The 13,414-nt window shown below is 40.1% G+C and overlaps 1 protein-coding gene across 2 annotated transcripts in view; it reads left to right on the top strand.

The window, feature by feature from the left end:
• The window catches only part of HTR2A (5-hydroxytryptamine receptor 2A), a 25,907-nt gene that overhangs the window by 2,881 nt on the left and 9,612 nt on the right, over positions 1 to 13,414 (top strand). For both annotated transcript variants that reach the window (XM_005420771.2, XM_005420770.3), the window contains exon 2: positions 1,570 to 1,770. In XM_005420771.2, the coding sequence (XP_005420828.1) occupies positions 1,570 to 1,770 (201 nt within the window). The remainder of the gene's footprint in view (positions 1 to 1,569; positions 1,771 to 13,414) is intronic.

Below are 13,414 nucleotides of genomic sequence, written 5' to 3'. Positions count from 1 at the left end.
CTGCTGTATCTCCAAAGGAGACAGGCAGTCCCCAAAATACTTAAATATTCTCACAATATGAGCTTTGGCTTTACCCCATGCCACACTATCATGGGCAGCTTGCGTAATATCCTCTGAATTAAATTACTACAAGATAACTGCAAAACTTGCTCCAAGGAGAGCTATTAGTGGTTTCCTGCAGGAATAGAAGGGATTTTGAATGGGGGTCCAGCAGGGCTCTGCTTAGCCTGGGTCTGCCCAGTATTGCTCTGAACAACATGTGTAATGTGTGGAGCGAGAGCTTACACAGCTTTCCAAAAGCACCAAGCTGGGAGAGGTTACAAGCACTCAGAGGGACAGGATGAGAATCATCAACAAGAATCTGGACCCCTGAAGAGAAACCAACAAACAACATTCAGTGAGGATAAGTGCAAAGGTAAAGAAGCAAACCAGCTTCTGCTGGTGAAATTTGTCCAGCCTTCAAGAATGCTGAACAAGATCTGGCTGTCAAAATGTATCATTAGCTAAATGTGCTTCACTAGCATGATATTTCCATAAAAAAGACACCATTCCAGGTTGTATAAGTAAAGACACTCCCTTCAAGATCCATGAAGAAGTCTTTCACTTGGTAGTCAGGAGGCCTTTTCAAGACTACGGAGTCCTCTTCTAGTCACTGAATGATATACAAGATGCAGATAAATTAAGTGCATTCCAGGGACAGAAAAACAAGGGAAAAAAGTTTTAAAAGCATGATTTGTAAGAAAAAGATAAAGTGCTAGGCTTTTCTTAGACTGGAAGACAAAAAAATGAACACAGAACTAGGCAAGCCATGATAGCCATCTCCCAACAGCTTTGAGAAAGGAAAGTAATCAATTAATCTTCATAGGCAGTGGAAAAAACAAGGCAGAAGTAAGGGCTTAATTAGCAGCAAAGAAGTTGTAGATTGGATATTGGTAAACACTAATGCATCTGCTTTGGCTTGCTTTCCCTGGAGGAGCCTATCAATATTCACTGACAGAGGGAATATCCTTATTTAGGTATGTGGTAGAGGCCTAAAGACAGGGGAGATTAATATCACTGGTATGCAATAAATAATTTTTCTTCTTTAGCTTCCATTAAATCCAAAGTTTTACTTTCAGAATTAAGGCAGCTTTGCATATCAGCAGGTGTTGAAAATGCAGTAATTACGTGGATAGAAAGTCCTAAAGCAAAATTGAGAACTTGCAGATTTACAATGACAAAATTGCTTCTCTTTTCATAGATTTGCTGCCAAAAATGTTTAATCATAGCACCAAGCACTAGCATTATGCAAATAGAATTAAAAAGAAAACACATATGCTGCCTGTAGCCTGGGACAGAAGCAGAGTTAACCCCAAAAGCTACAGTTAGAAGGCTGCAAACAAATAAAAATATTTTCTTAAAACAGTGTCAGGCAGCTTCTAAATGTATCACTTACTACTCAGGATAGTAGTATGTACTAAGTAGTAGTACTCACTACTATGCTCCTATAAGGATATATGCACTAAGGCATGTGTCACAACAAGGGATATATGCCACATCTTCAGCTGATGCCAACTTTCTCTCGAGCAGGATACGAATGGCCTCTGCCTAGGAAGCTGTGTGCCATTTGGATCTACCTGGACGTGCTGTTCTCCACGGCGTCCATCATGCACCTCTGCGCCATCTCGCTGGATCGCTACATTGCCATCCGGAACCCCATCCACCACAGCCGCTTCAACTCCAGAACCAAGGCTTTTGCCAAAATCATTGCAGTTTGGACCATATCAGTTGGTAAGTGAGGCAACATTTCAGCATGTAATTGCAGATTTCCAGCTTTTGAGAGGATTTGATGTATGTACTGCAGTGTAAAACTTTATTCTCTGCCTGCAGTAATTTGCTTTCCACTTCTGTGAAGTGCTGTAATGTAGTAATTATGCAATAGAAATCAACAACGATGTGAAATGGAGGAGAACTGAGCAGCACTGAAAAAATATGCATCAGTGATAGCATGACCACATTCAAATTTATTTTAAAGATGTGTTGATTTCCCATATGATGATCCATCATTACCTAAACATCTGAAGAGAAAAAAAATATATCAACTGAAAAAAGTATTTCCCTGTTATAAGTAAGTCAGTTGTTCCCAGTTTCTTATTTGGGTAATTTGCTTGGAGATTTTTCTCATGGGCAGATCTTCTCTGCCTTTCTCGGTGTGTATGGTGGGGAATTTATGCATCCTATTTAGGAGACAACAGGTACTGTGTGCAGTGAGAGTGAGAGGAGTCTCTCCAGAGGACAGTTCAGAGTTACAGTCCAAAATAGGTGTTCTGAATGGCCTACTACACAAATCTCTTTTTGCACTGGCAAAACCCAGAGCCTCAGAACTAGGCAGGGGAACACTGACCTTTTATTCCCCTGGTGGTGGCATTTCCAGGGCAGTATTCTGGCACGGGAGTTGGGACAGTTTGGTGTCTGATGCCATCAGGAATTTCCTCAAACAGCTGGGATGGAAGTTCTCAAATGCTTTGAAAACACAGTTCACTTTCAGTGCTTGTAGACCCTTGAGCATTGGCAGCTCACTTATTCAGAGGCAGGAAAAATTCACTCTTTTTCCCTGGAAAGAGATGTGAGCTGTCAGCAATCAAAGGCAATTAGCTCCTTCCCTGGCTAATACAAATTATTGCAAGTGGTAACAGTGATCCCTTACCACTCTTCCCAGAGGAGGGAAAGGAGATGATGCTTAACATGCTACCAGGCTGGCACTCTAAATCATCTCCTGACCTCTCTCTTGATCCTGGCCCACAGTCTGAGAAAAAGCAGTCTAGGATTGTTAAGATTTAAAATACTGTATCTTCTACTGCACAGCAAGAAATCATGGGAGTCCTCACTCAACAGGAGAGCAGTTCTGCATTCTACACAACCTGATGAGGTTCAACAGCATCTGGCTCTGGGGTGCATTCACCTGATCAGATGTAGATATCTAACACAGGCCAGGTGAACTCCATCCTAAACATACCTAGTTCTCAACTATAAAGGAAGCCTATAGCAACTCAGATGTAGATGTCTGGATTTAGATTAAATTAATCATATCTTGTCTCTTCTACAGTCACATTTTTTAAATCCAGTAGAAAACATATTACCTACTCTGTCCAGTTTTTCCAGTTTTTGAAACTGCTCAGTGCAAGTATTTTCAGTGCATTTTTCTCTCTCTATATATAAGTCAAGCATTCCTTAAAACTGTGCATACTGTGTTTGTCTGCACTTGTGTGTAGTGCCTTGTGTTTAATGTGTGTGAAATTACTGTCCTGTTTAAACACAAATTCACAGAATGATCAGAATAACCATTCCAGGGGCAAACCAGTGGTCCGCTCTGCTCAGCATCTTTTCTCAGACAAGGGCTTACTGATAGAGTATTTGAATTAGCTCACTATCAAAAGGAATCTTGAAAAAAGTGTTATTTTAGCCCTATTAGTTAGAACATGATTTATGTCTGTAAAAGGAGGGTTTATTTCTTTGATAGCTTGATGTTTTGTTTCAAAAGTTATGTCTTTGCAGTAATAACTAGTAATATATCCATTGTAAAAACACTTTTTCTGCTCTCTGGAGAAACTGTCTTCTAACAGTGATGAGATGAGTCACAGATGTTACTTGGTATTATCATGGCAAGCGATAGCAATGTGGTCTCTATATATAGAACTCTGAAAAATACAACTCCTTATTTTATTGGAAACCACTCAAGTGTGGCATGAGTGAAGAGGACAGAGTCCTGCTTTACTGCAGCTGGATAAGGACATGTGGAAAGAACAGTGGATGTCAGGAAAAAAGGAAGGGTAATAGGATAACTCCATCTCATTCACATATTTTGTGTCACCAAAACAGTAAGAAGGTTAAATAGGTACAAGTTAATGTAGGCAAGCACACTTAGGTTGACAGGAATGAAGTGATGCTCAGCTGGTTTCTAGTCATGGAAGCAAGGGGCACTGGGAGACCAGCTGAAGGAAGACTGGTCAGTTTTCAGCCTGGCAACAAGCTATGGCAAATGGGATGTGCTCCAGAGGACAGATAAGAAAGCATAGGAAGAAGCTATAGGAACTGATGAGCCAGTCACTGCCAGGCTGGACTAAGTTTGCACTGTGCCATATTGCTATATTAATAGAATAAAGAAAAATGCCAGTATTGTAAGGAATCTTGATAGATCCCAGATCACCCATGCAACCTGTCAGTCAGTCAGTCATCAACCCTTATCCTCCTGATCTGCCACCATCCAGCTAAGAATATGTTGGAAATGGGTTTCTGAATGTGCTTTCTGTATCACTTACTAACAGGAAATGCTTTCTGAACAAAGAGGGGCTCCATGTATCATTTACCAGTCTCCAGGCTCTCAGTGCTACTTAGAGTGACAGGGCTATAAATGATTTAACTCTTTGCCTTTTCACACAGCTATGGCTGAGATCTCTCACTGGGATGAGTGAGGTGAGGATGGTGAGATGCTGTCACAGATTGCCCAGAAAAGCTGTGGATGCTCCACCCCTGGAAGTGCTCAAGGCCAGGTTGGACAGGGCTCCAAGCAACCTGGTCTAGTGGAAGGTGTCCCTAGCTGTGGCAGGGGAGTTGGAATGAGATTATCTTGAAGATTCTTTCCAACCCAAACCCTTCTATGATATCTAGCACAGGCAGAGCTGGTTCTGGGCACAGCACACCCTCCACAGCACCTGGTGTGGCTATCATCTCACTTACAGATTCAGATCCAAGGTTTTGCTCTCCAGCCTCAGACAGACATCCTTTGACTTCCCTCTATTCCTACAGTTTGCAGTTCAGCTGGTGACCTGTGAACTCTCGTGAAGTATGAGATGGAGGGTAAAAAGCAAGAGAAAGAACTGAAAGATGCTATGTTCCCCTGTGCAGAGTTTTGTTTTAGCAGAGGAAGAAGGGGGAAACAGCCAAGAGTTGTGTGTTGGCAGCACGTTTAATCAGTTCCACTGGCCATGCAAACAGCTCAGGCTGAACTGAACAGCACTGATGAACATACAGGGCTGTCAGGGGCTGCCTTCTACCACCCTCAATATGGAAACAAACCATTTAATCCCACCACTTGTCTTTCAACCCATTCTTTTTCTACAAGAGGATCTTTCTTCTATTGCCATTAGGATTTAATTTCACTAACAACCTTTGATAAAAAGTATTGTCAGGGATTTTTGGAAATCCAGGAACGTTATATCAGCTGGATTACCCTTATTCACCTGCTCACTGATTCCTGCAAATACTTCTAGCTGATTTGTTGGGCCTGAACCCAACTCACCTAGATTATAACTTCTAGTGTACCCAATTAATTACACTTTTGTTCCCTAAATTTGTAATTTTCCTTTTATTCACTAAATACACAAATATATTCAGTCAATTTTAACCAAAGGCAATCAGTGATCTTCCTTCCATTGGCTTCAGTGACATATGAAGCATTTAAAAAACAGCAGAAAAAAGCACAGATAGTTTAGTTGACTTGACTTCTGAAATCTTGATTTTATCAGTTTAAAAAAAGTAAATTTGGTAACATTTGTTTTTGCATTTAGTGGAAGAAGAGCATTTAGCCAGAAGCCTTTGTTTCACTAGACCATGTAATGCCACAGGCAATTGGTTTAAAATAGATTCTAATTACTGTAACAGATTCTAATTGTGTCTTTAATTCTTAAATCATCCAGTGTGCACAGTGGTTAGATAATTAGATTATTTGTAGGTGTTGAAGGCAAAAGCTCATTAAACCCTGAAAATTATTCCATTTGTTTTAAAGCACAGAGGTCATTATTGAGAACAGGTGTGAAAAGCCAAAGGGTTTCCCCTTGCTAGAAAAAAAGTAGAATTTTAAATAGAACTGGATGCTATAGAATTGCAAATAGAGCCTATACTGAAAAATACGTGTAAAGTACCTTTGAGTCCTAAATGGGCCTAACAAAGGCATTACTCTGCAAGAGGCCAATAGTGCATCATCCCCTCCTTGAAAGGGTAACATAAAAGAATTACAGGCATGAATGTTAAGTCCTTATATATAACATTCCTCATTTCTTATTTCTCTCTATTCCTCTGTTAATGGTCTAAGTAATGTGAAGTCTGATGAAGCCCAAGCACTCTAAGCTGAGTTTTCTCTTATCATTTCTCACTCAGCCTACACATCTGTTCACTGCCTTCAGGCAGTCTCTGCACTCCCCAGTCACTAACAACTTAGATTTATTCAGTACTTTTCATGCAGGAAAAAAAACCCCCAACATGGATCTGGATGAATCTGGTAAAATACCTCCCACCACATAACTCTAAAATTTTGCCATTGCTTTTGAGGCTTCGAAAATGAGAAATACTGTAACATGTGAATCAACTTTCTCCAAAGTGCAGAGTGAAGTTAGCTCCAGGTGTACAAATCAAGCCCAGTGCAACTGAGCCCCCAGCTAGTTTGGTAGTGTGACATTTTATGCTGATACAAAGGCTTACACCTCCTTCACAGGCAGCCCGCAATTTCTCTGCATGGCTTCTTTCTGCCTTACAGCGTTTGAAGCGCCAGGGAAGCAGCAGGGATTGGGAGAGTTCAACTACCAGTGCCTCTGGATTGTGTTTTGTTGACAGCTTTGTTCTCTTTAGGCTCAGTCTTCTTTCTGTCAAGGAGAGCTTTCATTTGAAAATCCCTTTACAGGTTTCAAGAGGCACAAACAGCTAATAACTTCAGGCTGGGAATCCCTGTCCTGAATCTGCTACACATCCATTTCGTCCAGGTGACATAATTTGCCATTTCAATAAATTCTAATTTACGGATGCCTTGGCATAGGAAAAGATCATTTGCTAAAACATGGAATATACTGCCAAAATATATAAAATTGCAAATAATTACACACTGAACAGTACTCTGGCAATATAGATTTAAAGCTTTGCACCTCCATTTGGAAATGCTGGAGCTAAACTTAAAATATCTACTACACTATCATTTCCCTAGGGAGCATTTCTTTTATTTTTATCATACTCATGAAACCATCACTCAGAGAGTGAAAATACTGTTTGCTCACTCCACCTGCAGGATCTCAGGGGCATGCATTGTAGGTTTTATGTTTGGGCAACCCTGGGACCTTTACAATTTGTGGATGTAGATGATGCCATAAAAATAAAATGAAGTTGAAAAAAAATTGTTACACAACATACAGAGAAATTTGCATCAATTATACTGAAGGGTGTTGGTCTGAAATTTCATTAATAAAGTATTAGAGCTTCAGAAGCATCTTAGAAATAGAATCTTCACTGTATTTCTTCACAGAGACACAATGTATGAAGCTCAGTAGTCAGCAGCACTTACGTCAGTAGAAAGTTCATTGCCATACTAATGACTCCTACAGTAGTGACAACTAATGAGAACCAGCCCTTCATGTACAGGTTGTCTGGGGTTCAGTTCCATGGAAAAGGAACATTCAGTGCTATGATGCACATTTCTGAGTTGACTAGCACATGTATTCTGGTCATGAGGCATTACTTAAGACGGTTCTGAGAAGGACACACAAATGTCCTATTTATTTTGATGTAAATTATCCCATGTTTTCCATGTAACAGAACCCTTTGCTTGATTTGCTCTTCCCAGAACAGTGAACACATCCACCAGACCATCAGCTTACCACATATGTCTCCCTCCCATAACTGTGAAGGTTTAAAAACCTTGCATTTTGAACTTCTATACGAAGTTAAAGAAATTATCAGCATTCATTGCATTTTGAACTTGTATGTTTGTTCATCTGACAAGGATGTGTTCCTAACATTTTACTTGTCTTTATGGAAAAAAAAATACTTAAAGGAATGTTAATGATTGAAGTGCTTTCTAAATTCTCCAAATTTGGAAACATAAAGATACGAGACACAGGCATGTGTCCATAGGGACACATTTGCAAACCAAAGACACTGAGCAATCCAGCATTCATCTGGATGGGGGAGAATATATTATACCAGTAAATGTGTGTCATCAAAGGAAGAATAATGATTATGTGTATATTTACCATGTTCTTTGGATAATTACATCAGGATGAGATGAAGGGTTTTGCCTATGAAAAAGGCACACCCTCATTTTGTGAGCAGTCTTATTGCAAGAAGCAATCTGTCTTTCAGGTGAAAAAAGGAATGAGGGGTGGTCATAACATTATTGTGTGGCATTTCTTTCTGCTTTGGTTTTACTTAAAGGCAAGTTATATACAGTAGAGCTGTATTTTTAATAGAAAAGAGCCTGCTTAGTCAAGGTGCGGATGAAAGAATTAGTTGTTTTTTCTTAAAAAAACCCTGTCTTTGTTTTGAGGACCATAAGGACCATTCTTCTTCCTCTTGAAGCTACCAGCAAGAAGCATAAAGTTCATTTGGACCAGACCAGTCCTGTTATGAGGGTTTTTTGAATGAATAAGAATAAGTTGGTGGGTGCCAATATGACCTGCAATCAGCCAGACTCTCTTTGTAGGGTATATCAGAGGAAATGGAACATTTTAAGAAAAAAGGCAGCATCTCTAGTCAGAGGAGCTGGATTTCTGCATAGAAAATGCCACATGCAACACAAATGATAACAAAAGAACAAGAAGCAAGGAATTATGTTGGGATTCATAAATTCTGTTGTCTGTACACTGTGACTGCATTTAATCACCTTCTAAATTAAAAATGGTGCTGCACATTAGCACAAGTAGCACAGTGTTGCATAAAAGAAAATGTCAAGAAAAGAGAAAATTTCATTCATTTAAAAATTATACAGAACAATTTCACAAGTTTCTTTATTTATTATATTTGTCTTAAGCCAGATGTTGTGTTTTATTACATTAAAAAAGGTTCATGTATCACAGAATTCTTTAAAATTAAAGGCTTACATTTATCTTTACCAGCAGGAGCATTGCAAACTATTGAACACTCAGGCTGTAATTAACTTTCCCCACACATTACCTGGCCTTTGCCACTGGTATCACTTTTAAGTAGAAGCCCTGCTAATAAAACTCAAGGGTTTTTTCAGAACTGCAACAACATATTCCTATTACCTGAGACAAATTTAGAAACACCTGTCAGGTGATTTTGCCTATGATGTCCTCCAAGATCATTGATGGAAAATAGCTTGTTGAGCTCCTGTGATGTCCTGAAAGCAGGCTGTAACATTGTGATAAAGGCTTTCTTTTCTGCCTGATCAAAATAAGAATTCTGTGTATTTCACAGTATTCAATCCTGCCTTTATGTTGGAAATAAATCACACCCACTGGGAAGACTTATTTCCTTTTGGCAGAACATAGCCCTTGTTACGACTTCTTGTATTTGATCTGAGTTTTAAAATGTCAAATTGACCACTATTGCCAGGATCATAGACTGAGCTGAACTGTGAGTATCCTGAGAGAGAAAAACTGTGTGATTTTAGGTCCAAGTGAGTGAATGAACAGTGTAAATTTCCCCTTGCAAGCACAGAAGTACTCAGAGGTTTTAGATTGAAAGTTCCCCTGTTAAATCCAGTCCTGCCTTGCACACTACTGCAGGACATGAGGAGCTCACTCCAGCATTTCTTTTTGCAAGAACAGTATTTATTTTTCATTTCCAAGATGCTTTGTGACATTTAACAGAAAGATGACCCTGTAGCACTCACACAGACACCAATAGATGGTGGAAATATGGGCAGACACAATCCCTTCAGATATATCCCCTTTTTCTCTCTTCTTCAACCCTGTTATCCTGTAAATGTGACCAGGGCATTGGCTGGTCTAACAGAGTTCAGTCAGGGTGAAGGGCATGGGCTGCAGGGCTGACAGTGAAACATAAAGCACAGGATCCTGACTCATCATCTTCAGACCTGTGCAGTTCTCTTAGCTGCTTCTCATTCTGTTTTTCTTTCCAAATTATCCATCATGTCAGGACATCTATCGCAGTGACTGTCCAGCCACTGCTGCAGTCTCCTTGTATAACTAGTAAGAAGCTGACAATTTGCTTATTGAGCAGCTTCTGCAAGCAACCACAAAAGGGGTCATGGAGAAACAACTGAGACATGGTCTGAGGTCTAGAAAATCCAGAAGAATTACAGTTTTTGTTATCTGTGCCCTTCAGATGGAGTGTGAAATTATTGTAAATAATAATAATAATGATTTAAAAATTTATCTGATAGCTACATTCAGTGTCCTTTTAAACTACACAATGAGGCCAAGTAGCACTGCTGAAGAAATCTCAGATAGCAGAAATGTCAATTCAGTTCAGTGGAAGATTAAGGCAGAGTTAAGTAAATTATCAGCATTCAACAAATCACACCATGTAATAATTAAAAGACAGAGATATAAAAACTGGAATATCAGGGGATCTTGTCACTTAGACTGCTCTAGGAGGCGTTATTTGCACATGGTAGTGGAATATCTGAGATCTTTCCATAATTTCTGGTTTATTGCTGCTATAAGTATTTTTAAGCCTTATTGTGTATGTAGCATGTATAGCACATAATAAATTAGCCCAAGGATCCTTTAGAGCTTCATAGCTAAAAAGACAAACTGATAACATCTGATCTAGGAAGATCCTGTAAAAAAGGTATGGTATTTCCTTCTTCTCAAAGCACTATTATCCCCAAATCACTCTCCTAGGGGCCTGAACAGTGAATGCTGTGAGGCCATCTGACATGGAATGCAGAAAGGTCATATGCTAAATAGAGGGGGTATCACAGGTGGCTGGAGTTGATCCTACACAAGGTTCTTTTCCTTTGCAAATTAACATATTTACCTAGCCCAATGCCAACCATAAATTTGTAACTTCTTTTGAGTAGAAATTAAACCATTGCTACCAGGAACGTAAAAGCACCAATGCAATATAAACAACATTAATTGAGTATGCAGAAAGAAAAAGGGTATTTGACCTGCTCTGCTGCATTCTGCTGAGCCACAGAAGCGGCAGCCTTAAATAGCAGGAAGAGAACCTTGTCCCTCTGTGCAGAAATAGACTGGAGACACGTGAAACCCCTTGCAAATTTGCAGACTAAATTTTAAGCTCTATGTTGTAAGGCTAGTTACTTTTTACCACTTCTAATCACCATGGATGAAGGGTGTCCTTAGCCTACAGTTGTCAGTAGCCTGTATCCCCTGGAGGAGCACATCGTGCCCATCTTTCCAGCTCCCAAATGGCAGCAGAATTGTAGCTGCTGTCCACCTTGGACTTGGGCTCTACTCAGCCAGCATCCCCCATACAAGCTGCTTCCTCACCTTCTTTTATTTATTTCTAGCTGTTTGATAGGTGTAGATTTCTATATGCCCTTTAGTGACTGGGTAACCACCTTAGACAGAGAGATAACAACTTCTCTTAATTGGATATCTCTGTGAGAAGCCAAAAAACACCTTGGAAGAAGCCTCTGTCCAAATCAAAAATAATGTCCTCAGATGAAAAGCAAAGACTGTACTGGGGAATAGGGTCCACTGGAAACTGCTAGGCAAAAAGTTGTAGCTCCCTCAAATACTCAGAGGGCTTGAAAAATCCGAAAAGAAAATTAGAGGAACCAGACCATATACAAGTCCTACAGCACAATTAACAAAGAGAATTTGAGGAGTGCATAGGCAGGAAAAGCACTTAAAGCCAAAAGCAAAGGAACTATTTCCTGCTGTTGTATTCTTGCTGCCTTTAGGAAATAGGGCTGTGCGCACATTTTGACGATTATATCAAAGCAGAAAGTGACTCCATCAGCAGCTTCCTCTCTCATAACTCAGCTCACTCTGAATGCCAGGGTTTCTAAACAGCTGGGTCAAAAAGGGGCACCTGTCCTTAATTTCTTGCACTGTCCTTCCTGTAATTCTCCTCTAATCCTGTTAATAGTTAATTTATTATAACTGTTCTACAAATTAATTTGGAGATACATATCTCTGTTCTTGTTAAGAAGTAGGCTTCAGGACCGAGGACATAAATGAGGAACATACTAGGAAACACATACTTCTCTGATTTTGTTTTTCTAAAGTGAAATAGATAATTTATGGTATAAATTATCATTCACCATACTTTTCTGACATAAAAAGAATTGAATGTATCTCCTGCTAGGCTAAATAATATGTTTCCTTAGAGATTTTCTGAGCTGTCAAGAACAAAGCCATTTCAAAATTAATAGAATAATCCAGCTGTTACCTGGCACCCCCTCTACGTGATGTTAAATTTGTTTTCCTTTCACTTGTATTAACTAGAATGCGTGTGACCAAATGAAGTGTTCCATGGGAAAGATATAGAAAACCAGCTTCATGTGTGCCCTTGAATAAAAATTAAGTTTGGTCTATCAGCAGTTACGAGGAAAATGCCTGGACCCATTCTGATTCCATTCCTGTGAGTACAGCCTCTTGGGATGCAGAAAGGAGATGATGCTTCCCAGCACTACGACTCACTTAGCTCTTGAGGAAATCCATCTGAAAACAAATATTATGTGGGGATTTGTGAGAGAATCCTCCTCATCCACTTCTGCCTCCACCAACACATGTACCTGCCACCAGGGAAGGATTCTGTGCTGGTCTCACATGTGAGGAGAAATTCTAGCCCAGGACTTCGGGGACATTGTCACACTGGCTAGGGAACGTAGAAGCTTTTAAACATTCATGCTAACTAGATGCAGCCTCAGATGGTGATTCCCAATCCATACTGAGGTTTCCAACATCCCCTCTTCCCAGGTGGAAATCTCTGCTTCTGCACTGCCACCCATGAGCAATTTGAATGCATTGGAAATATGGCTGGCACTACTCTGGCAGCAACAAAATTATCACAGTGAAGGGTTGGAAAAGAGTCAGTGGGGGAATAACATTGTCAGATGCATGCAGAGAGCAGCTGTTTGCAGGTCTGGGGAAGTAACGATGTAATGACAATGAAATGTAGTGATGTACCAACCATAGAGGTGAGTGTCAAATGTCAAGCAGAGACACGAAGTCAAACTGAGCAGCCCTTCTGCAGATGTTTAAGCGGAAGTAACTGTAGCTAAACGCCAATTCCTCAAATAAGATCCAGACACATTGCCATCCTTGATACTCAGAGGAAGACATGGTCCATGGTCCCCTGCAACAACTGGCTCACTGTGGCTTGTGTTCCTTGAGCAAACATCCACACAGGGCACCATGGTAGCCCAAAGGAACAAATATTCTTTTGTGTGGTTAATTAAGTCAAAAATGTTAAAAATAATGTGATGGCAGTGTGCAACAAGGAGATTTTTATTCAGCATGAAAGTGAGGGTATGCATTGCTTGCCTTGGGATGTAGCAGGTGGGTTATACATGGACATCTGTTTGCTGTCTGAATGTGTAGATGTACCAACAGAGGACATTTTCTGAGCACAAACAAGCACTAGATACCAGCATGGGCTTCTCTAAAGAAATTAGATAATATGGCCACATTGAGCTGCTTGAAGGAGACACTGGTCTTCTCAAGCAGCAATCCTTTCAGAAGTCCCCAGTGTCACAGCACATCTTTGTGCA

This window comes from Geospiza fortis, unplaced genomic scaffold, assembly GCF_000277835.1.
Source record: "Geospiza fortis unplaced genomic scaffold, GeoFor_1.0 scaffold194, whole genome shotgun sequence".
In the NCBI taxonomy this organism is placed as follows: domain Eukaryota; kingdom Metazoa; phylum Chordata; class Aves; order Passeriformes; family Thraupidae; genus Geospiza; species Geospiza fortis.
This window is presented reverse-complemented; position numbering and strand designations above follow the sequence as displayed.